The following is a 25504-nucleotide window of genomic DNA, read 5'->3' on the forward strand; positions in this document are numbered from 1 at the left end:
TTAAAATTCAAAATAAAAAAGCTTAATTTTCCTTTCAATTAAATATTTTTTATTGATTAATTTTTTAAGTATCTTAATGAAAATATTTTTCATAAAATCATAAAATAAATAATTATAAAATGCTTTTAATAAAATTAAATCTTAATTAATAAATGGAAATTTCCATCTCATCAATGGGATTAATACTATTAGATATTTTTGTATATATATATTTTTTCAAAATAATTAAAATCGCATTAGATTTGTGTGAAACACACATCATGGAAATATTTATGTGAACAAAAATAGAAACAAGCAAACCAATATTAGCCATCCGTTCAAAAATGACAGAACACGTGGAACTTATATCCCACATTGGACCTCTACATGGCCGCACGCACAAAGAGTAAGGTACAAATCCAAAGGCCGAAAATAAAGACCACAAAAAGCAATCTCAACCGTAGGATCTGAAAACTATCCACGCGGCACTTGCAGGAACAGCCACACGTGATTCTTAAACCGGAGAGAATCCAAGAACCGAAAGAAGTTGTCCCGACTCGGAGTGGGGGGGGGCGGCAATATCGGTAAATAGAGGAAAGTTAAAGGGCAGAGGAGGAAGAGTATAATATAAATGACAGCGACGGGGAAACGAGAAATCCAGCAGCCAAAAGTCCATCCTAAACAAACAACACAAGAGCCTTCTCTCTCTCTCTCTCTCTCTCTCTCTCTCTCGACCTTTAAAAGCTTCCCTTGTGGTTTTCTTCTCTTCTCTATCTCCCGTTATTCAATTTCTCCGAACCTTATCGTCACAGATTCTCTCTCTCTTCTTCTTCTCGATCCGGAAACTGTAAGTCTCGAAAAGCCCTAATTTTACAGTCTTAACCCTCGATCTTCGTCTTATTTGCGGGATCCCTAATTTTTGCTTTCAATCTAAATAATTTCCAGCCATTTTTTTAGTCGATTTGTTTGTTTGATATGTTTCGTTTTTATTATTTTTTTATATGTAATGCATGCAACTGATTATATGAATTGATTATGCTGATCTGTGATTTAGCTGCGTTTTAGTAATTGAGTTTTGATATGATAGAATGAAAGCGCAATTGGGCTATTAGCGTTTTATCTCCGATTTGTTGAGACAATTTTGAGTTTAAATTGTGTATTTTTGACTTAATTCGTTTGGGCATTTTCCCAGGGTTCTGACAATTTTTCTTTTTTTAATTTCTTATCAACAACATTTTTTTTTAATCTTTTGAGTTGGTTGCGATCGCTGTAATGTGAATGTGGGACTCGTTTATTACACATTATAGCGATGGGATGGCTGCTGGCTGTTAAATTTTTGGTTGGATAACAAGAACAGTAGAATATGATAACACTACTGAATCATTTATTTTGCATACCTAAAGTTTAGAGTTCACTTGAAGGTTTTTGGAAGGGTTTTATACTTCTATTTGCTGTCTGGTTTATGGGTTCGGTTAGTTTTTGGGAGCAATTGCTAGTTTGGGCCTATATTTTTGTAACGTTGCATTTGTTATTGTTCTCTGCAACTGTTCTGTTCAGGGCAACCATGAGCGACGAAGGAGAAAAGACCTGTCCACTTTGCACAGAGGAGATGGACTTGACTGATCAGCAATTGAAGCCTTGCAAATGTGGTTACGAGGTCTGTGACACTTTTTTTTTTTAAGTCCTGGATAGCCTTAGGTAATTGATATGGCAGTTTGGGAAAGAATCATAGTTTGCCCTTTTTGTGCGCCCATATGTAGCAATTTCTATATTGTGCTTTGCTTTCTATGATGTCTATGATTGGATTTTGTACAATGCTATTTACTGTAGAGTGGCGAGTGAGACCTGTTGCACATTGTCTATAATGCCTAATTGTAGTTACTCTTCCACTAAGAAGTGTCCCTAAGAGCCATCTTTTGGTGGTCTCAATTTTGCGCTGAGAGGATGAGAGAGGGAGAATACGCTGTTCTATTATGTCTATTTGTTAGCTTTCTAGTATCGTAATTTGTGAATGATTGGCGTATGCTTCTTTGCTCACTTTCATCTTTAATAGCTGATTATGATACACATTCAAATTGTGGTCTCTTTCTGCTTCATGGCAGATATGTGTTTGGTGTTGGCATCACATAATGGACATGGCAGAGAAGGATGATACAGAAGGGAGGTGCCCAGCATGTCGGGTCCCTTACGACAAAGAGAAAATAGTAGGGATGGCTGCTAGCTGTGGAAGGTTGTTTACTTGTTTTCACTTTAACTGATCATATTGATGCCTAGTTTTTTAAGTATTTGAAAATTATATTGATATCTATCTTTCCTTTCCAAAGATTGGTGGCTGAAATTAATGTTGAGCGTAAGAAGTCACAAAAGGCAAAGTCAAAGCCATCTGAAGGAAGAAAGCAACTCAGCAGTGTGCGGGTGATCCAACGAAACCTTGTGTACATAGTTGGGTTGCCTCTTAATCTAGCAGATGAAGATGTAATCTCTCTCTCAATCGCTCACTCTGTTTATTCTCTCTCTCTCTCTCTCTCTCTCTCTCTCTCTCTCTCTACATCACTTGCTGAAGGTATCTTTTCAATTTTTAAGCAGCTTCTCCAGCGCAAAGAATATTTTGGCCAGTATGGGAAGGTTCTAAAAGTGTCCATGTCTCGAACAGCAGCTGGTGCCATTCAACAGTTTCCAAACAATACTTGTAGTGTGTAAGTGTAAATGCCTTTACTATGTGTATGCTAGTGTCTAGTCTTTTTGACCGTTGTTTGATAATTTTTTTAAAAAACTTTTTTTCTTTCTTTATTATACATTATTGTACAAAGTTGTGGTTTCCCACCCTTGTTTTAATTTATATTTTCTACTCAGTTAGTGCAATTGTTGTTCCTTTTTCTTTAAATGTGTTCTCACTTTTTAAAAAAAAAAAAAATTTGTGCAGATATGTAACTTACTCAAAGGAGGACGAAGCAATTCGTTGTATTCAGTCTGTACATGGATTTGTCTTGGATGGTAGATCTTTAAAGTATGTGCAGCTTTACATCTGTGATATCATTTTTTGAATGATAGGTTCAAGGGTTTATGCATGCTAATAATTTGGGGGAATTTCAGGGCTTGCTTTGGGACCACAAAATATTGTCATGCATGGCTGAGAAATGTGGTATGGTCCATGATTAAATATTCTTTATCTCATTGGACTTGTGGATTGCTTTCTCATATTTTCTGGATGAAAAGAGATGAATAGAATACATTATAATTGGGAATGAAACTCTTCTGTTTCCAGCCTTGCACCAATCCAGATTGTCTATACTTGCATGAAATAGGTTCCCAAGAAGACAGTTTTACTAAAGATGAGATAATATCGGCATACACCAGGTATATTTGTTTTTTAGTTGATGACAATGAGTGATTGATTTAACTAAACTGAAATGCATTTTTTTTTCTTGGAAATTTTTATGCAGTTTATTGTTTTTGGAACAAATAGGTTTTCATTGGCTTGAGAATAGATATTAGAAGGATACTTGTTGGGTTTTTTTCTTATATAATTACTAGTTTTATTATTATTATTATTATTATTATTATTATTATTATTATTATTGTTGTTGTTGTTGTTGTTGTTTTTAAAAGCCTTCCATTCCATGTAGTAGGTAGAAGTAGAACATTGAAAATATTGAGAATTAATTATAGCTCAAAGCTGAGTCAACAAATATAGGATGGTTATATTCTTTGGTTGAAATTATAGCCTACTTTTTTTGTTTGGTCCTTTTAAGTTGTTGTGTATTTACTATTTAAATCTCTAGTTTGCCTGCCTCCCCTTATCATTCTCCTATTGCCAGTTGTGATTGTGCGCTGCTTTTTCTTTATTAATATTTTAGTTTAATACTAACATGTTATCATTGTGTTTCTCAGAATTTTCTTCTTAAAATCTTTTTTTATTGGATGATTTATCAAGTCATTTTGGTTTTGAAGGAGTAGAGTTCAACAAATCACCGGTGCAACAAACAATATGCTGTGGCGTTCAGGGAGTATGTTGCCTCCACCTGTAGATGATTATAGCAGCAATAGTTCTGCTTCTGTAGCAAAACCTATTGTCAAAAATACTTCAAATGTAAGATTTTGTTGTTTGTGTAATAAATTATGCACTAATTCTCTTATTTTCTGGAGAAACAAATTGTGGAATGGTAATTTATAGGTCCTTTTATATTCTCGCCAATTTATGTTCTCATTAAATAACTGAATAATGGAATTTTTTCATTTCCTCTCCCCCTTACCTCTTCCTTGACGAAGAAAGTTGGGCGCTGAAATGTTGTGTGCTGAAATGTTGTGTGCATTTAACAAAACCCTGAGACACATCCCTGTAGGTGGCAGTGGTTTTAATTTGGTTATATATATGTATATATATTGCAGAATTCAATTATTACGGGCAAGGGCTCTCCTCCAAATATAAGCTCTGGTAGATCTATTGCACTTCCAGCAGCAGCCTCATGGTATGTCAATCACTTATACATGTAGTCTTAGCTTTTTCTTTGTCAGCATTCCTGAATAACTTTTGAACCAGGGGGATGCGTGCCTCTAGTCAGCCACAAGCTACTACTTCTACATCTTCAAATGGACCTACTAAACCAAAACCGGACACAGTTAATGGCACATTAGGCTTCGCAGCAGCAGTTGCAAATACAAATCAGGCTACTACATTGCATAGTGATGTGGGAAAAAGGGCAACTTGGAATGAGGACAGTCAAACTACGAATGGTAAAGGCAAACAAGATCCTTTGACATCCGTTAAACAGAATGTTGAAGATTCTCCATCCAGTGCGCCAGACAAACCAGCCACAGTTCATGCTAATCATGCTGTAACATTAAGTAATCAGTCATCTAGTTCTCCAACTGATCACAATGACTGGGGCTCTGCTTTGATGGCAAATGGTGCAAACTCCTTTGTTCATGCTGTGCCATCTTCTGGGCCTGAAAAGGTGGGAATTGCTGCAACTGATATGGATTCAGTAAAGATTGATATTAATTTTAGAAGTGAAGTTTCTGGCGTAACAAGAAATTGTAGCTCACTTAGAGATGATAATGTGATAAGATCGACTTTATCACCTAAGAGTCAAGGGTTACAGCAATCATACACTGACCAATGTAGAGAACCTTTGGCTTCACCAGGAACTGAGAAAATTTATGGTCCAGGGGAAGAACAGCCTGACTGGAGAATAGATTCTCAAATTCAATCAGTTATGAATTCCATTTCCGAAGTAGAGGAAGATATAATATCATTTGAAAACCAGAGACTCAAGGATCCGGAAGTTGTGAGTCATTCTATGTACCTGCCAAATTCAGCTAATTCACTCCATATTACAAATCTTTCTAGGTCTCATTCTTTGCAACGTAATGAGCCTTTTGGTGCTGTCAATCTAAATGCTGATCCTCTATTCATGGATAATAGAGTTGGTGACACCACACTCGTGCGTGCATCTAGTAATACTGTAATATCAAATGGATATCCTGAGAAATTGCTCCACAGTTCTACTGGTTTGGATAGAAACATGGAGCATTCCTTCTCTCTTCCAAATGAGGGGGAAGGGGCGCACAAGGGAAGATTTCAGGGTGATGCTACAGCCGCGGACGTGGGTGAGAACAGCATAATTTCAAATATATTATCACTAGATCTTGATGGATGGGAAGAGCCGCTAACATCATCTCAGAATTTGGCTAAATTGTTGGTTGAAACTGAGAGACAGTCTAGTTCTCTCAATTCCTGGAAAGTTCAAAATAACAGTCAGTCTAGGTTCTCTTTTGCAAGACAGGAGGAATCAAGAAATCAAGCAGTTGATGTTGATCCATGTTTTAGTGTTTTTGGGAAGTGGGCAAAGGATCTCTCGTTTAGTCAGGGTTTTTCAGAAAAAAGAAATTCATATTTGGATAAGGTTGGGATGGGTAATGGTTTCTCTACTGGTAATTTCGAGGAATCTGAAAATTTTACCAATGGTCTTTCAGTTTTTTCTTCTAACAAGCCATCTGGTGAGTATTTATTTTCTTTGTATTTAAGTTACAGAGTTCAAGCGGGAATAGGCATTCATTTCTCATACGTTAGTATATCTGTTGAAATATTGTTGTGTTATGCTTTTGTCTTTGACTTCTATGCTTGCTTAATGTTGTGCACTCTTGGGAAGCAAATTTTAGGGCGTAGGTTGGATCATGAGTTTGTTTGCCATTTTGTTCAACCCCCTTTTAAGGAGTGTAAAATGAGGATATTGAACTTCAAGAAATTAGTAGTATTGGTTTCCAGCGTTCTTTCTTGGAAGTGCCCATTTTGTTGCAAAAAAGAATTCTTTGTTTTGTTGTTGGTAATGTGAAAATCTGGGCTTTGCAAGAATTGAGGCCAACTTATGGTGCAGTTGGCAGAATTTATGCGTCACATTTATGGTTAAAGTATGATTTGTATAGGACATTTGATTGGAGGCCATAATGATTTGACAGGTATTAGTTTTGTAAATAGACATTTTTTTTTAATTAAAATTTATATCCTCTGTCATATTGGCATCATTTGCAATCAGGCAATCTTTAGATTTGTTTTTTAAAATCAATTGTAATCATGTCTTGTTCCTTGAGTACTTCACATCTTACCCTGCTGTACCTCAGTTATTATTATTTTTTTAATTTCGTCGTTTGCAAAGGGTGGGAAGCTTGATTAGTATTTGTGTCAAAACATAAACTGATTCACCTCTTAGATTGAACAAGTTGGTTTTTTATATCGGATATTATACTGAACATAAATTTTGTTATTTAGCAGTTTCGAGAGCCCAAATTTCTGCCCCTCCTGGATTCTCTGTTCCTAACAGAGCTCCACCCCCAGGCTTTTCTTCCCATGAGAGGATGGATCAGATTTTTGATACTATATCTGGTTAGTTTTCATATTTATCATCCAGATTATCGAGCAAGATTTTGTTTCTACATTGTAATCTTTTCTTTTTTCTTCTATGTAGGGAATCATTTGCTCAACTCTTCTTCCATGCTGAGAAATTCATATCAGCCACCCTCAACTGGAAGTATTAGTAGTAGTGGGGATGTTGAATTCATGGATCCTGCTATTTTGGCAGTTGGTAAAGGGAGACTTCAAAGTGGGCTTAACAATTCAGGCTTTGACATGAGAACAAATTTCCCACAACAGCCAAGTGCCTTTGAGAATGAGGCAAGGCTTCAGTTATTGATGCAGCGATCTCTCTCACCACACCAGAACCTGAGATATGCTGAAACTGGGGATAGCTTTTCTTCTCTTACAGATTCCTATGGCATTTCTTCAAGGCTTGTGGATCAATCACAAATAAGCAATCTATCTCCTTTCATGCAAATGTCCCTTCAGCATTCTAGGAATGGACTTGTGTCGAATGGGCACTGGGATGGCTTCAATGAGGTTCCAGGTGGAAACAATCTTAGTGTGGCAGAACTCCTCCGAAATGAGAGACTGGGATTGAACAAGTTCTACACTGCTGGGTATGAAGATTCTAGGTTTCGGATGCCAAGTTCAGGAGACTTGTATAACAGGACATTGAGATGGGAACACTGCTGGAATGACAAATTTTTATCTGGCTAGCAACGGCCAGCAGAGAAGCATAAATGATCCATATGCAATTATGTGGCCTTGGACTGAAGGATGGGACTGACTCATGACTGATCTCTTTGGGCAGCCTGATGAAGGATAAACTCCCGAAAACCGGGGTCTTGAGGGCAGCAGGTAATGGTAATTTTTTTACATGTCTCCTTCTCTAGTAAATTTGCAATCATTGGTTGATATTGAAAGAAAATAGTTTTCTGAAAGTAGCATAATTTCATCTGTGGTCATTAATAATGTGTTTTTGTGCAGTGAACAAAAAATTAATCAACCTAAATGTGTTTATTAAGGTCATAATTGGCAGTTTCTCATAGTAATTAGGTGACTTTATTTGAATATAATGTGGGTATGATGTTTATGTTGCAAGTTGAACTTGAGTGAATGCCATGGATAAAAAAATTAAGCCCTGAAATCTGGTGCAGCCTTGATTGATAATAATGTGAGCAGTAGTTTATATTGTATTGTGGAAATTTTTGTTGAGAGCTATGTTTAACTTACGCAAAAGCATGTATGTGATAAAAAAGTTGCGTGGTAACGCGGATGGGAAGCTTCTGCTTGTTAATCAGTGCAAAGATTGTTTCGTTTATTGGTTTTCCTTTTGCTGTCTATATTGTTTACAGGTGGACGAAGCTGCAACCTACATTTGATATGAAGACTGTATTATGAAATGCTGTATGTTGTCAACTGGCAGGTTGATCCTCCAGTCGATCGAGTGTTTTGCTCCTCTTTATATAGGAAAGAGTAAATTTTGGTTGCTGTTCTCACAACTAAATAGATGAAAGGCTTATATGACCCTTCTTTAAGTTTGCCGTGGGGTGATTGATTTCTACACCTACTGCCTCTATTATATGACCAAAGGCTTAGATTTGAAAATTTAAGTTGTTTACAGTTGTTTGATATGATTCCATGTTTTCTGGTCCGCAAATACACGGAATGACAAGAAATATAATGATGAGTGAATAACTTGTGTCTCAAGTGGAATAAAAGAAATTTAAATTTAAGCTAGGATTGAAGTTGGGCTAAAATTTAAACTTCAATTAAATTTAATTATTATAGTAAGGGGTTTCTAAGTCTATTTCCCAATAGAGAGCTCTCAAGCGTTGATCTTTAAAAAGTCATGAAAACAATTATCTTAACAGGGTTAACGATCTATTTTCCAGCACAATTATGAATCAATGGTCAATCAAATATTATCTCTAATACCCAATAGCGTTAAGATTTCTAAGAATGGTTATGGAACATTGAAATCTCTACCTGCAAACGATATCAAAATTTATTAAATTAAAACCAAACATTAACTATCAATATAGGTTTCTATGAAAGGCATCGAAAGTAAAAGTAAAGAAGAGGAAAGAACTCTTTAATGGTAGATGCAGAAAATTCCCCCTCAAAGAGCCAAAAACTCCCAAGATTTTCCCTAAAAATGGATTCTAGAGTGTTTGGGAGTGAAGAATGGGTGAGAGTAAATGTTTCAAGTGCAGAGAAAACCGTTCTAGAAGCCCCTCCCCTTCCGATCCATGTGTCCAAGTCGTTAGGAGAAAATGGCTTGATGAAGATATTACGCCCAGACCGTGCGTGCCCTGGGCGTGAAGATGGATTCGATCAATTTTTATTCATTTGTTCACTTCTTTCTCCAAGTGATGCACATGATTCACTCACCGGGAGTGAAATTGTTTAACAGTCAGGGCATGGACATGACTTAGACACACCACAAAAGCTCCAATATGACTTCAAATGATTCCCCAACTTCACGGTCAATTTTTACATAAATTTTTGGAATATTGCGAGTGTAAAGTGTTGCATTGTTGAAAGGGACTAAATCAGTTTAAACCCATGCATCATCCATAATGGCTCGTTAATACAACTAAACCTAATTGTGGATTATCATTTAATTTCTTTAGGGATGCAAGGACATGACAGTTGTGTTAACATGGAAAGAATTGGACTCGGGCAGGAGGTTTCTTGGTTGCCTTAAGTTATCAGCTAATTTAAGGGATTTCCTTCTTGAATTTCTATTTGTTGGTGAATCTTGATATTGCACAACTTTAAGATCAAAGGTTGTGGATATTGCACCAGAATGAGCTGATTATTCATCTTTTGAAAGAAAAAAGAAATCAGAGATTGAAAATATGGAGCTCAAGAATTGAATATTTACATATTAAATTTAACAAAATTTGTTTTAAATATTATTTATAAAATATATCAAATTGCTAATAATAAAATGTCTTTTTTATTATTATTATGTTTAAAGAGATTATTAATTTTATAATATATTTAATATTATATAGGTTGAACTCCAATTTCAGATTAAAACTTGAAATCTTTAATTCTTTACTTTCATCAGTTCATTAACCAGACCGGTTTTAAAAACATTGCTTCTACGTAATGAAAATTTTTTTACCATTGATTCTGCTTTTGTTTTTGGTTTTTCAGCTAAACAGAGTTAGGATGGATCGTGTAAGATATAATTAATTTTTGTTGAGAATACCTGTTCTACCACTAACGGCTCTTGTATCTCCAGGTCTCAACAAAACAGATCATCAATCAAGGCTCCAGGAGGGTCACTTGGTGGAACTCACCAGCCTCTCAATTTCTTATAGCCTTGAGAGTTAGCCACCCAGATAAAGAAATGTCTTCGTGACCTGAAGGTACCAACGTTGCAATAAGAAAGATCCCTCCCACTGAACGATTGAAGGCTCTAAACCCAAAAGACCAACACAACCAAGTAGAGCTTTAACAATACAATTTCTCTAAAAACAGATCTAAACATAGCCCTAGATGCTAGCATAGATCATTATGGAAATATGTTTTACCTTATTAATGTATTTTAATTTAGTAGTATTAGAGTGGTTTATAAAATCCTTGAGTTAAAATGTTCCAAAACATGAAAAATTTTCAATTGGTAAAAAAAAAAATAAAACCATACAAATTTTATACTATGTTTCTAAAGTTAATTTAAAAAGTGTTTGATTGAATTTTTAAATGCAATTGATAATCGATAGATATCTAAATAGATAGGTAAATCAAGTTTATGGGAAATCTATCAACATTGCAGATGATAGCTAATAAATTATTTATCAATTGTAATTTATATTAGCTCTAATTTTAAAATTATTTCTCATCAACTGGTACAAACATGATTTGATTTTATTTTTATTTAGATTATATTATAATTTTAAATTTTATTAATTATAAAAATTTTGTGTTTTTAAATTAACTTTTTAGTATCAATAAATTATTTAAAACTATAAGAAGTAAAATATAAATATAAATATATCGTAAATAGTAATTAAATTAGTTGTAATGTTTATTCTTATGTATATATACACACTTATTAATTATTTTATATAAAATAATAATAATTAAATATAATTTTACCAAACGTTTAAAATATATTAACTACAATCAATTATCAAAACTAACTATTAATTATATCCAATTATTAAATCTAACAGCAGTTAATTCATATTTTTTCTTTTATAAATCAAAATATTTTCTATATTGGTTTTATGGTTTGCATATTCTTTCAAGATTTGTGTTTATTCCTCCCAATAATATATTCTCCAAAGATCGAACCTAAATTTTCCTTTAAAGAGTGCAGTACCACTGTATCTAACACTTCTCGCTCGATTAATCAATATTGAAAAATTGATCAAATAAGTCATTATACTTTTTAATATATACCAAATAAGTCCACACTTAATAAAATATTAATTTAATAATAATTTTAATGTTTTCAATGTTTTTAAATTTATTATAATTAAAATTAATAAATAATTTTTAATATTTAAAATTAAAAAAATAATAATATTTTATTATTAAAAAAAATATTTTATTATATATGAACTTATATGATCTTATTAAAAAATATATAAACTTTTTTAATTTTAAACTTATTTAATCCTCTACTAAAAATACATAAGTGCTTATTTAATTTTTTTTTTCCAATCTATAATTAAAGATATGGAGAGCAACAAACAAGCTTCTACAGTTCCACTTTCACGGACAAGGGAAAAAAAAAGGGGTAAGTCGAATCCACAATCATCTCCTTTAAACAAAAATCAAAAGGGGTTAGTGGAAAGTGCTATTAGAGAACAGTATTAATATGGTCCTCTTTGGATTTTGGTCTCCTTAAAAGATGTCACTGCCAGCAAACTCAGCATTTGTGTTGGTTGAGGCTTTTTGGGAAGGGGACTTCTAACCTCTCACCCACTTTCCCTTCTTATTATTGTCACTAAGACAATGTTGCAGACAAAAAAAGCTTCCTCCATTAAACACTCAAAATACTTCCCCTACCAATTGGACTGGCACGTCATCCCTTCAATCGCAAGCTCTATAAACCTCATGTATAGGAGTGTGGGTGGGTCCTACCCTTCTCTATCAAGAATAAAGATGGTGGAGTGGAGTAGAAAATTCCAACTTAGTGGTGAGATAAGGAGGAGCTCCAATGCCGTTAAACCTAAGGGTGTCGAATTGGTCGGATTTAATATATTTATTCAATATTATAAATTAAAATTAATTATGAAACTAATATTTTTTATTTTTATAATAAAATGGGTTAGATTGAGATTAAGTTCAATTGTTTAATAATTTAGACTATCACAATTAAAAATTATAATATCATTAATCTCTATCTTATTAAGAGATTATAGAAAATAGGATATCGATTGAAGTAATTTTCTTGTTTTAAATAACGAGGGATTTTATGTAATTTGCCATTTCATTCAATCCTCAGCTTAACTTGCTTATTACAAGACATGACATGTATTAACTTCCTGCTGAACTGAAATCTATTTATGGAGTTTTCATTGTACAAATATTTTCAAATTATTATAAATTAAAAAAAAATTATAATTTTATTAAACATCCAACAGCAAGTAATACAGACAGAGAGAATTGTGATTGATTTGACAAATGACTGGTATTTGTTTCTTCTTTATTTCTTTGCCAGTTGCCATCAACAGTGACATGAAATTTATATATGCACGTATGTGAAATGTCTTCCGTCTGACTCATACTCATACGTGGCTGCTCCCTCACCGATCAATTCGCATACTCATCCTCAATATTCACACCCACATTCAAATAGATTACCTTATATGTATATACACAATTCTCCCTGTTCAGATTAGAACATATCACTGATCTCACTAAAGAAATGAAATTTACAAATTGCTCATCAATAGAAATATTCTTAACTTCATGGAAACACTGATTGAGTTTTACTGTCTGAAATAATTCTTGTTAGCTAAGAAGTCCTTTCCCTTTTACATGCAGGAAAGAAAAAGGTAACATGGCCATGAAATGAGCTTTTTAGTGATGTGACCACTGTGACAAAAGTAGAATGTTATAGGATAACATTGTAATGCTTAATAGCAGATCCCCATATTGTTTAGTGCCTTTCGAAGTCACATTCAACTAGTGATTTTGCAATATCTTTTTCTACCCAGATCCCATTTTCCCCTTGGTGGCAATTACCTTTTGTCTATCTCTTCAGATTTTTCTATCATCCTTTTAAGGTTTACAGTGACAATTCCTTTTGAATCCTAAAGATTAGTCCTTCAAGTTTGGAAGAGGTAAATACCTATATCTATCTATCTTCTCTTGTGCAAAAGAATATTATCACTCATCAAAGAAAGAATGGCAAACAACTTTTCCCTGTTTGGTTCCTCTTCCACTTGTGAAGAGCATTATGTTATGTACCAATCTACCACTATAAAATGTCCCATGCGTTCTAGTTGTACTTCTACAAACTTCACACCTTTTTATTGCCTGTAGTTAGTGGAGCATATTTTTGCTAGTGTTACGAGGTATAGTACAACCATAATATAAAGGTCTGGGACCCTACAAAGATTGAACCAAACTGCAAAATATCACACATCAGAAAAGTACAGGGAAAAAGTGTTCAAACATAGACGAGGAACTGCTAAAGTCAAAGTTCCTCCTTCAGGATCAAAATCACATTAGAAGAATGTTAAATGCTTGATAAGCACTTGCAAGTGGGACAAGTATTTTTCACATATTTAACGGAGGAATGATTTATCAAAGAGCAAATGCACTTGTATCAATTCAATATTTTCAATTGATTATGATTTTGAATTTGAATACCATTGTTATTTTTTTCTACCTCAATCCAGTGCAGAGGGAATTATTATGGTGGAGCCTGTGGTGGCTTCACAGGATAATAGAAGTGAGAGGTACTGGTTGTCATGGTAGCAGGTGGAGAAAAACATAAATTTTGAGCTGATTGGTTGAGAGGTTTCGATGGAAGAATGGCAGCAGAGGGAGGTGTAGCCGAAAATGAGAATCCTGATGATGCTGCAGTAGAGAACATTGTCATTGGGTTAGCAGTGACCTGACCGTGCATTTGCCACACCCAGTTGGGGAGTCCCTGTGAAGAACCTAATGCAATTCTCTTATCTGGAGCTCTTTCCTGCTGAAAAGAATTTATGCCTTCAGTTATAAGGGATACAAGAATAGTGTTTTCACAAGAAGAATTATTCTTAACTAGAAAGTACATATGGTACAGTGCTAAGATTATTCTTTTTTCTTCAGTTTGAAGTTCTATTGAACATGAAACTCTCATCATTCCTTTCAATGGCTAGAAAAATACAACAGTTTGAAGAAAATTTGGTGAAACAATCACAGTAGAAACATCAACTGATTATACTCCATTAAATGACTAGTTGTTGCTCTGTTTTTTCTTATGATGTTAACTTTTTTGCATTAAATTTATAAAAAGGAAAACAAATTGAGTTGTTATATGCAGAGTTAAATCTTTCATGCTTTACAGGAAAAACAGTTCATTTATCATCAAGTATGTCATATTCAAGTACATGCTCAAAGAGAGAAGGACATTAGTAAATTCAGCTGCCAATAGTGGATCAATATGGCAAGTTAGTAAATGTTTGGCGACCAGAGACATGGCAACAATGAATACCTCATTAGGAAAGAAACTAGGATAGCCACTGTTCCAGAACATTGGATGATCTGACGCTACTGGCCCTTTGAAAGGCAGATCACCCACCATTAGAGCTGACGAGTTCTCCTGCCAAATCAGATAACAGAGAACATAAACCTTTGACAGCTTTAAAACCAAAATGAACGGAATATGTTTCATTATAAACATGAAGGAATCTGCAAAGCTTTATCAAAATTTTCAACAGCCAGGCAATGGCTTAATAGATAAATGCCTACAAGAATCATCCCTCAATGGTAGAAATCTAATAAAGGAAAGAATGTTCCAAAACTCGATGCACTATATATGAAACATATTACAGAAACCAGTGATATTCAAATATTCTTAAGTCAAATGTTACCCCTGAACTCTTGCTGTCCATGTCATAAGGGCCCAAGTGGAACTGTAGACGCCCCTCATTTTCCCTGGGACCATCGCCCAAAGAAGGGGATATCCCCAAGTTCAAATCAAGATTGTGATCAGTACCTGCAGCAGAAACCCATTTTAAATCTCAGATCAAGTAAGCTTTAAACCCATTTCCAAACACAGATAAATTTAAAATATAAAATGAGGAATAACCCATAGCATATTATTTAATCAAATAATACCTTCATTAGTAGCCTCAGAGATCATTTCCCCTTTATATGTACTTGGCTCAAAGTTGGTCACTGCCTCCCTCCCATTACATTTTATAGCTGCCTTGTCATAAGCCCTGATTTCCAGAAAATCAAAAGGGAGACATGTTGGATGGAACGGTATTGAGGATGAGAATTCAGGGTAATAAATTGAGTATCACAAGAGTGTAATTCATGATCATTAGGACCTTGCAGCTTCTACTTCACTGTCGAACAGCCCAAGATAAATATACCTGCATGCAAGCATCGTAATCTTCACGATGAAAACACCACCGCCAATTATTTCTTCTTTGAAATAGGCATTTTAGTATTGTTTTTCCATACAAGGGGGAAAAAGCCCATTTGAGAATTAATTTGAAATCAATTCTCATTTTGCATGCATAGGAATTCAAGTGTCATATAACTAATCTTAGAACAATATGAAAAAAATCTAAATTCCTTAAAATGATTTCTCACTTTTTGCCAAGGAATTGCCCCATTCTTGCTTCCCATCGGCCACACTTATGCAGTGTCACCCCTCGATATTTTGAACTCCCTCTTGAGAAACCAGTGCTTTGGCGACGAAGTATGTGTACAAATTCTTCTTTGGTCAAGTTCTTCATCTGCCAATTGATAAGTGTTTGATAATTTAATTAGATATGAATGCAAATAAACCACCATCAAAAGAAGCTGAATTTACTTATATTGATGCCATTATTATCCAACCTGTTTCAGATCATCCTCATAGTCACCGAGATTGAAATTGATGTCAGCATCAACACCCCTAAATTTGATAGCAGCCCGATCATAGGCTCTGATACAAAAATCCAAGTTAGGAAAGTAGGGGAAAAGAAAAAGGAATTGGGTGGATAAGAACAAATTATCAACATAATTCACCTTGCCGCAGCATGAGCAGTGTCAAATCCACCTAAACAAATTCATCTTCAAAGTCAATTAAATATATACTAAACATAGTGAAAATAAATATTTTCGTTGCTAATAAAACTTAATTATGAATTTATGATCGAATAAACAGAACATATCACATCCATACCCAAATAGACCTGTTTCCCGCAATCCCTGCACGAAAGAAGAAAATAACAGAGAAAATTAACCAAACGATTCCAAATTTGGAAAATCGGTAAAACAAGCGGATCATTTTCAGTTCAAATATACTTTCTTCACTGACTTAACTTTTCCAATAGAAAGTAACCAAGTTTCATTGAAATAAAATTTGAGATCCAATAAAGACACTAAACACACGAAAAATTCAATTCATCCACAGTCCACACAACCAAACACATCCAAATTCAACAAAATTTTGACCTCAAGTAAACAAACATAAAATCAAAAATTAACGAAACCTAACTAAATTCAATTAACTAAAAAAGACAAAACCCATAAACAAAAATAAGATAATAATATAGTACCAGATATGAGATTCCCATCGTCCAGTCCTCCTATAGAAGGTGACTCCTCTGTATTGCGAGCTCCTGGACCTGGGTCCCCTCCTGCTCTTCTTTACCTGCTGCGACGGTGGCTGCACCACCCGCACCTCTCCATCACCAATATCTTGCTGCCTTTGAAACGAGAGATCGATCCAATTACTAGAGGAGCCTTGCCCAAAAGAATTTCCGTAACCCCCGCCCACTCCCTTCCCATTACTCACCGGGAAAAACTCCTTGGTCACAACGGCGACGTTTTCATTCTCATTTCCACCACCACCACCACCCACTTTCAACATATCGAAGTTAAAGACGAACATACTACTAGTATTGTTATTACTGCTATTACTAGCATCACAAGTGCAAGCGCGTGTAGAGCACGAGTCCTCGTTGCTGGAGACGTCCGCATTGACGATTGATGAATTAGACGTCCCCGATCCTTCCGGGTACTGGTACTGATACTTTTCCATCAAAGCCACAGAGTCCGAGTTCTGAATCGACTCGAACGATTCTGCATTCAGATTAAGATCCAACATGGTAGCACTTAACAAAAGATACACGCTACTCTTTATCTTTTCTCACCTCAACCAAATTCAGCTTAAATTTTTTAAAGCTAATTTAGCTGAAATAGCTACAAAAAAAAAATAATTCAGCTTCGATGAACGTATTTTTTCTTGCAAAAGAAGAACAATCCAAAGCCTGAGATCGATCGGAACGAAATTTCAAACAAAACAAAAGTTCAAATCATTGAAGGTAAACGAATATAAAACGAGCTCAGAAAAAAAAAAAACAACAAAGAGCAGAAATCTGTGTGTTTATATATAAAGAAAAGCGGAGAGCAACAGCAAGAGCGAGAGAGAAAGAGGAGCTAATTCTCTCTATGGAACCCCCGGAGAAAATTTCCGGTAGCCGGAGAAGAAGAAGAATCTTATTGAGTCAGCTTTGGAAAAGAAAACGACGGCGTTTCTGAGGGAGAGTGACAGAGGTCTAAGCTTGGTGGTGGAGTAGCATTTCTGAAATCATCGGCGAGTAAGTGATTCAACTGAAAGAGAGATAAAGAGACGGGACGTATGAGGGAACATTTCAGAGGGTGATTTTTTAAGCAGAAAGGAAGAGAGGCAATGGACAATATATAAACATTTTCTCTCTCATTTTAGCTTCAGAGACAACCGGCTTGACCGGTCACCGGTCCCTCAGTACTTTGGGCTTTTTGATATTGCCAAGGGATTTTTTTATTTTTTTTTTATTTTATCTTTTTTTTTTTCTTTTACTTTGCTGCAGAGCAGGACCATACCATGACCTGCAGACTGCGGTTCATATTGCCAACAACTTGGAACATTAATACAACAAAGACTCGCCAAGGATCGTGGTAGTCGCTATAATATATATTTTTTTATATTTAATAATAAAATAGTAAAAAATATAATTTTATATTAATTTTTATAATTCATTCTATATTTTGTCTGATATTTTATTTTTATTTTTTAAATATAATTTATTTTTTTATAAAAAATTTTAATTTATTATTAAAAAATTAATAACTTTAATTTTATTTAAAAAAAAAATTCCCTGATAGATTTTCAGGTAAAATTTTTTTTTAAATTATAACATAATACTTATAAGTGATAAATAAATTTTTTTTCTTTATAAAAAATAGATTATTGTGATATTATTAATATAATTATTGATATTTTTTGAGTTTAAAAAAAATGTAATAAAAAGATAATTTAATTATTCTTTTAATTTAAAAAATTATTATAATAAATTTATACTGCGTTAGATGAATTTTTGTGAAATAAATATAAAAATTCAAAAATTTCTAGTAATAATTGAAATTAAAAGATGATAATGAAAACAAGATAAAGTTTAGAAATGAGCTGTAAAAATTATTCTTTATATTTATAAATTACAAAATGATAGTTTTAAAAAAATTCCTTTAATTTTTATTATTTTAATAAAATAAAAAATAAATATTTTTTATAAAATAAATTATTTTCCAAAAATAAAAAGAGGTTTATAATTAAAATTTTGTTTTTTCAGTGTGAAAGAGATAAAACACTGAAATAGTTAATTATTATCATTCATTAGAGAAAAATGATTAAAATATGTAGATGCATAATTCTTTTTAAATGATTAATCTCATTTAAATTCAACCAGACCTTAAAGAGAAAAAAAAAGAGGTGAGACTTAAAATCCCAATTAACTCCCTCTAATTTTCACAAGTTTTTAATTATTTCCTATTTCCCCTTTAACATTCACTTACCCATTTTTTTTTTCTTTGGACATTTTTTAAAATTTATAAGCATGTAGAATTTAAAGAAATATGAAATATAATATTTTAATTTATAAAAATATAGATATTATTCTTGTTGATTAAAGTTATAAATATATATTAGTCTCATAAATGTGGTAAACATCTTATTTAAGTGTGAATTTGAAATAATATGTAAAATGACGTTATTTCAAATCCAAGTAAAATGATAATTGAAATCCATAATTTATTAATAATTTATATTAAATTAAATCAAAATCCCTTATTTTTAATTTTAGTATCCAAATATTGCATGAAATTAAATTTTATAAGCAATGTTTGAAAAACACCCACCACCAATGGGACAAACTCACAAAAGGGTTACCAATTTTTTGTAATGATAATATCTATAATTTATAAAATAAATTACTTTTTTAAATTATAATAAAAAATTAAAAAAATAAACAAAATGGATGATTAATTACTCTACAATACGAAAAAAATTAAATTAATCAATTGTTAAAAATTTATGGCTATTTAAATCAATTGATTAAATTATGTTGATTTACTAATTTGATGAATTATATAATATTAATCACATCAAATTGCTTTCTTATTTAATAAAATTACAAATTTTAGTAGGGCCTAAGTTTAATAACAATGGTACCAAGTTTCTCTCAAATGAAAGTAGAAGTGGACCATGGCTGTACAATAAGGTAAGGGTGCGAGGGAGACTCCTCTTCCTCTGCCTAGAAGATTGATTCATTTGTTGAAATATTGAATGCAGTTTGTCGGTTTTCTTAACCTTTTCTTTTGCGGATTTAGGTCACATGCTTCCTACGTTGTACTTTCTTTTTATTTGCCTAAGGGGCTACTTTTGGCAATTTGGCCATGAATCTTGCTTTTTTTTTTTTTTTTTTTAGTGGATGATTTGTCACACTAAATTATTTTTTGGATGAGTTTATTTCATAATTAAAATATTAATTTTATAATTTTGTAAATATTAATTTAATTATTAGACTAGATTGTCCTTCTATAATGGGATCCATATAATTATTTTTTATATAAAAATATAAGACATTTTCATCATTGCTATAAATAATTTTTTTTTATAAATTAATTAACCAGTCACATCTTACAAATAAAATTTTAATATGGTATTTATCTAATTTTTCATTTATTTTTTTTATTTTTCTAGAGTTAAAAAAAAAAACTCACTATTTATGTTTTTATACCTATTTAAAGAGATTATATAAAACATCCATAATACATGATAGAGCATTTCTATTTGTGGATAACAAAATTTAAAGTTATTTAATTTATTATGAAAAGAATTACTTAAAGCAAATATGGAAAGATGATTAATGTTTTGCACTTAATATAATAAAAATTATATTAATTTTATAGGTAACTTTTTATAGGGAAAATTAAGTAAAACAACTAAAATTGCATTTAAAAAATTTATGGAATTAGCTATTTTAGTTATGAAAATAGACCACCCCCCTATTTTTTATAAAATTTTAACAAATTAAATGATAGTTATTAAAATATATAATAAATGATACTTTTCTTATTTAATAATTTTTAAAATGAAAGTATATAAATAAATAAATAAACCCTATCTCAAAACCTTCTCTTGAAATGAGCAATTAATTTATTTTAATATTGTATGTAAAATTAGTATATATACTGAATTACAAATTTTAATGGAATTAAAAACACAATTATGAAATGAAATAATAGGTTTAATTTGGCCAAATTCAAAGAGTACTATTGTCTTGAGGTATGGGACATGACCAATTAGATTATACTCCCCAATTGAAAATTTGATTTAATGTGTCACCAACTAGATTTGACATTCTGCTGTCAAATTAAAAGCACAATAATTGAATTTGATATAATTTTGTGTCAAATTATCAAATTAGAAGCAAAATAAGTGAAGTAGCCATTATAAATACAAGGAATGTTAATTTAATTTTTTTGCTATTTTAATTAATCATTTTAGAGTTGGGTATAAATGTGGTTGGTTCATTTCTTAATTAATATGAATATATAGTATTAATATTGTATGTATTGGATGGTGAGATATTTATGCATAGTGAAAAAAAATCACAAGTGAAATAAAAATCAAAATTTTTTTTTAATTCACAATAATTAGGCTACCCATTACCTAGTCAATAAATTAATATTCACATTAACTTTTTATATAAATTAATATTGGATACAATAATAACATTCATTACGCTCTTAAAAGATAACTCACGTTTGATCCTTATAAAATATTTACTTTTAATTTAATTTCATTTTCAAGAAGATTAAAAATTTGACATCAAATAATGATGTTTTAAGGAAAATGATTTTAAGAGGTAAGGTAAGTAACATAAAGTGTTATGATAATTCCATAAGGCAAGCAATGTATGCATAATTGCTACAAAATAAGGAAACTAATGATTAAAATTAAGGAAAAGGATAGCCATTCTAATTCACCCTTTTATGAATGTTACCTCTTCTTCCAACAATTATTACACATTGTCAAAAATGCCCAATTTAGCATCATTCTCCACTCTAATTTTATTTTATTTTGTTTTTTTTTTAATTTTAAATACATAATTTTTTATGTTCGGACCGAAAGTAATATTCAAGTAAAACTCTTCGTCTAGTAAGAGGTCATTGATTCAAACCCCTAAGCTTATAGGTAAAATTTGTCTGGAATCAGCTCTATGCAATTGATCCAAACGCTTATTGGTCTCTAATTTTAATATTATACTATAATTTATACTGTTAATTTCAGCATACACAATAATTTTTTTTTTTAAATCTGCATCTGATATAAAGTCTTCCTTTTAATAACGCACTTTTCAAATCAACTTAATACATTTAAAACAAATAATTTTAACATATTACTTAGCGAATTAAACCCTAATTGATAAAAAAAAAATTACTTATACCTTTATCAATTAGATTAATCATGTTGGATATCTTTTAAAAAAAAAATATTTTTTTTTGTTGTTATATTAATATTTTTGTTAATTTTTTTATGGCAATTTTTTTATTATTTTAATAATTACATTTTTTCTTGTATTACTCGAACTATTATATTAATAAATTATTCCTGCAATTATATTAAATTAATTTTTTTATACAGTTAAAAAAATATATCCATATAGAGATTATCCTTTCCAACTTGATTAATCATATTGGATATAATTTTTTTCTTTTTAAACAAAAGAGTCTAATAATTCATACTTATTAATCATTTCTTTTTATATTGTTATATCAATATTTTTATTATTTTAATAATTACATTTTTCTTGCATTACTCCAACTATTTTATTAAGATTTTTTTTAAATTATTAAGTATTTTTTGTGCAATTATATTAAATTAACACTCTTAGCACAATTAAAGAGGGTAAATATCATATATGGTTACTCAATCTTATAATTATTTTCATAGAAGTTACTAAATTTTAATTTTTTTAATTGAACTCACTTAACTTTAATTTGATTTTATAAAAATCATTATAATTAAAAATTAAAAATTTTCAAATTAATTGAGTGACCTGTTAACTATTTTAAAAATAAAAATATATTATTTTATTTTTATTTTTTTAAAAAATAATATATAAAATACATCCAATTACTCTCGCTATTAAATTCCTTTCTTTTTTTTATTTATTCTTAACTAGTAATCACTAATTAAGTAATTTTATTTATAAAACAATTAATAGGTCAATAGATTAATATAAAATTTTTTAATTTTTTATTATAAAAATTAAAATTCAATTATTTTTTATAAAAATATTTATAAAATTAAATGAATTTGTGTGATAAATACCTCAATTAAAGAAAAAGTATCCTAAATTTTAAAAATCATTTTGAGAATCACAATCAAAGCAAATTTTATATAAAAAAAATTATTCATATAAAAATTATTAAACTTGTTAGGAAAAAATCACAAATATTAAGGTATAGAATTTAGTGATGAACGGTAGAAAATGCCTTTTGAATAATTTTTTCAGAATAATTTAATAAAATATAAAGAAATATAATATAATTTAATAAAATAATAATTTGAAGTTTCATTTTTTATATCCTGAAACCATTAAGAAGTTTTTTCTTTTTTTTTTTATAATATGAATACTTTTATATCATAATAAATAATTAAAATTGAATAATTGTACAATAGTATTGATGGCTATCACGGATAATGATAACTGGCCCCTGATACCCTAAATCTAATCAGTAGAGTTAGAGTAGTCGATTTACTGGGGCGAAAACTCTTGTTGACCGTCCAATCAGGCAGAAGTAAATACGTATTGACTGAAATCCAACGGCTAGGGTTAAGTTGCGGTACAATTTGCAGGTCTAAGAATTGTCCTTTAAAGTTTTTGGGACTTTCCCATTTAAAGTTCACAGATATGTTCCCTTTGTTTCTCTCATTATTCTTTGCCCATTTCCTTCTAACCACAATATTCTTATAATTTTTTTTTATTTAAAACAATATATTATTTTAATAAGAATATTTTAAAATAAATATTTTAATTATTTTTTTGTTCTCTCTAGTTTTTTTTAGAAAAGTTTAATTTTTGCAGAAAAAGGAAAAAATTTGCAAATCAAATCAATATTTATTTTATAAAATTATTGAAAGATTATTTTTATAATTATTTTTAAAACAAAGAAAGAGTTAAAAAAAACCTAGTTTAATAATAAAGGAAAAAAAATCTTAATTCTACATAAAACTCTTTTTATATATAGTGTATAATTAAGCAACAAATTAATTAATAAAATTTGTCTTGAAGAGAATTTCAATTTTTTAAGAATATATAATAAATTCAAGGTTGCCTATTTATTAAATTAAAAAAATACTTTTTTTAATTTTTGTAATTATGTTCTGTTTCTTTAATTTTAATAAATTTTCTTAATTTCAAAGATTTGTTATAAAATTATATTAATATTATACCTAACACTTGTCAATATTAAGCTTTATTTTTTGTAGTGAAACATGGGAATCTCTTAGCATTCTAGGCTAAGCCTAATCTTGCTATCGCCAGAGAGATCTATTATGAGAGTAAAGCGCTTATAGTGAAAATTTTTTTCATTAATAATGATTGAACGCTCAATTTTATTTAAGAGGTATAAAATTTTTTATCACAAAAATTTCTATTTATCGAAAGATCTTAATTGTTAAGGTAACGTATTAACATTTTCTATATAAAATTCCATTTATGCATAAGAGTATAATTAAACTACAAAACAATTAATAAAATTTGTCTTGAAGAGAAATTTCATTTTGTTTAATTTTTTAAGAATATATTATAAATTAAAATTTTCATATTTATTAATAATATTGCCACTTGTGGTAAAAGGAAACTATAAATTGAATAAAAATTCATATTTTAAACATTAGTTGTTAATTAACATATTGAAAATGCAAACTCAATTTTAACAAAGAACTCATTGAGGATTCCTGTAAATATTATTGTGCAAATATCTCATGAATGCATTGAAATAAAGAAAAATATTAATATGTGATTTTTTTTTTCTTATTATTATGTGCAAGAATTTATCTCATTTTCCTTACTTATATTATATGCAGAAATTTCTCCTACCATGTGAAGGATTAATTCTATGATGGACCTTCTTTTTATGTTTAGGCATATTTTTTTTATGGCATACCCTAATTTAAAAAAAAAGTATAAATGAGAATATATATAATTAAAATTTTGGACAATTGTCATTTTTAATTTTCATTGTCATACCTTAATCTAGTCTCAAATTTTCATTGTGAAGAGGATGAAGGAACATTCATGTATGTTTAACTTAAATATATTAATAAATTTAATTTTTATATTTATTTATAAATTAAAAATATTATGGTTTTTTTTTTAAATAAAAATACAATAAATTTATGTAGAATGCACATGGTTCACAAATTAAATATATAAAATTCTCACCAACATGATTGTGGATCAATTATGGGCAAATAGTGAAAAAAAGGACATTTAACTTTAAAACAACAGCACCTAATAATGAATAAATATTTTAAAGTTCAAAAATGAAGTATTGATTAAAATTTTAAAGTACAAAAATGAAGTATTGATAATATGTATTTTTAATGTATTTTGCAAGTATTATTATAGTAGAGAGAATGTAGAATTTTGTTGATTTAATTGTCATCCACTCTTTAAAAATTGTGGATAAAAAATTTGTAATAAATACAATACTTGGATAAACCTCATTCTTTTGAGTTAATTTTTTTAGATGGGTTAGGCTAAGTATATTTTTTTAAAGTGATATCATAACTTATCCTATTTTAATATTAGATCACCTATAAATATATTTATTTATAAATTTCACGCTTCAAAAATTTATATATGAGCGTGGAAGGGTTTATTATTCTATATTAGTTTAAGGGATAAGGATTGTGCTAAATATAAAATTTGGAAAAACTTATTCTCTTGAGCTAGTTTTTAAGCAAGGGCGGAGTCATAAAATATTTATTGAGGGAGCCAATACAGTGATACAGTTATATCTTATTTATTGTTATCACTTGATGCACTCAGCCTTATAAAAAATTTTAAAATTATTATAATATGTAATATTATTTTTAATAATTTTAGTAAATTTTCATTCAAATTAATATAAAATATAAAATTAGTGTCAATT

General features: G+C 30.5%; 2 protein-coding genes across 7 annotated transcripts; one reads left to right on the forward strand and one right to left on the reverse strand.

Moving 5' to 3' along the window:
* Positions 1–611: 611 nt before the first annotated feature.
* Positions 612–8469, forward strand: LOC110634696 (uncharacterized). 4 transcript variants are annotated; one of them, XM_021783802.2, is made up of 14 exons: positions 612–826; positions 1537–1636; positions 2082–2209; positions 2304–2454; positions 2566–2675; positions 2903–2986; positions 3073–3121; positions 3245–3336; positions 3937–4069; positions 4369–4448; positions 4520–5979; positions 6749–6862; positions 6945–7693; positions 8191–8469. In XM_021783802.2, the coding sequence occupies exons 2-13, from the start codon at positions 1544–1546 to the stop codon at positions 7550–7552; spliced, it is 3102 nt and encodes a 1033-aa protein (XP_021639494.2). In that variant the 5' UTR covers positions 612–826; positions 1537–1543; the 3' UTR covers positions 7553–7693; positions 8191–8469. The 4 variants fall into 4 exon arrangements, with proteins under 4 accessions (XP_021639494.2, XP_058004268.1, XP_021639491.2 ...); XM_058148285.1 differs by having other exon boundaries at positions 613–826; positions 3931–4069; positions 6945–7699; XM_021783799.2 differs by having other exon boundaries at positions 613–826; positions 3931–4069.
* A 4845-nt stretch (positions 8470–13314) lies between these two features.
* LOC110634704 (ethylene-responsive transcription factor RAP2-7) lies at positions 13315–17701 on the reverse strand. Of its 3 annotated transcripts, none has more exons than XM_021783818.2 (10): positions 16573–17701; positions 16197–16222; positions 16040–16070; positions 15869–15956; positions 15620–15765; positions 15352–15396; positions 15137–15240; positions 14890–15014; positions 14511–14618; positions 13315–14003 (listed from the first exon to the last, which is right to left on the reverse strand). In XM_021783818.2, the coding sequence occupies exons 1-10, from the start codon at positions 17121–17123 to the stop codon at positions 13722–13724; spliced, it is 1506 nt and encodes a 501-aa protein (XP_021639510.2). In that variant the 5' UTR covers positions 17124–17701; the 3' UTR covers positions 13315–13721. The 3 variants fall into 3 exon arrangements, with proteins under 3 accessions (XP_021639510.2, XP_021639509.2, XP_021639512.2); XM_021783817.2 differs by having other exon boundaries at positions 13315–14006; positions 16573–17700; XM_021783820.2 differs by lacking the exon at positions 15352–15396 and having other exon boundaries at positions 13315–14006; positions 16573–17700.
* Positions 17702–25504: the final 7803 nt, after the last annotated feature.

Source organism: Hevea brasiliensis, chromosome 6 (assembly GCF_030052815.1).
Source record: "Hevea brasiliensis isolate MT/VB/25A 57/8 chromosome 6, ASM3005281v1, whole genome shotgun sequence".
NCBI lineage: Eukaryota > Viridiplantae > Streptophyta > Magnoliopsida > Malpighiales > Euphorbiaceae > Hevea > Hevea brasiliensis.

Bases quoted from the DNA above. Each gene is read 5' to 3' on its own strand.
- LOC110634696 (XM_058148285.1), top strand. From the start codon at position 1,544: ATGAGCGACGAAGGAGAAAAGACCTGTCCACTTTGCACAGAGGAGATG. The intron at 2,455-2,565 runs GTAATCTCTCTC...ATTTTTAAGCAG, and splicing joins TTAATCTAGCAGATGAAGAT to CTTCTCCAGCGCAAAGAATA. The intron at 2,676-2,902 runs GTAAGTGTAAAT...AAATTTGTGCAG, and splicing joins CCAAACAATACTTGTAGTGT to ATATGTAACTTACTCAAAGG.
- LOC110634704 (XM_021783817.2), bottom strand. From the start codon at position 17,123: ATGTTGGATCTTAATCTGAATGCAGAATCGTTCGAGTCGATTCAGAAC. The intron at 16,223-16,572 runs GTACTATATTAT...TCTTTCGTGCAG, and splicing joins CGATGGGAATCTCATATCTG to GGATTGCGGGAAACAGGTCT. The intron at 15,766-15,868 runs GTTGGATAATAA...ATCAATTGGCAG, and splicing joins ATGAGGATGATCTGAAACAG to ATGAAGAACTTGACCAAAGA.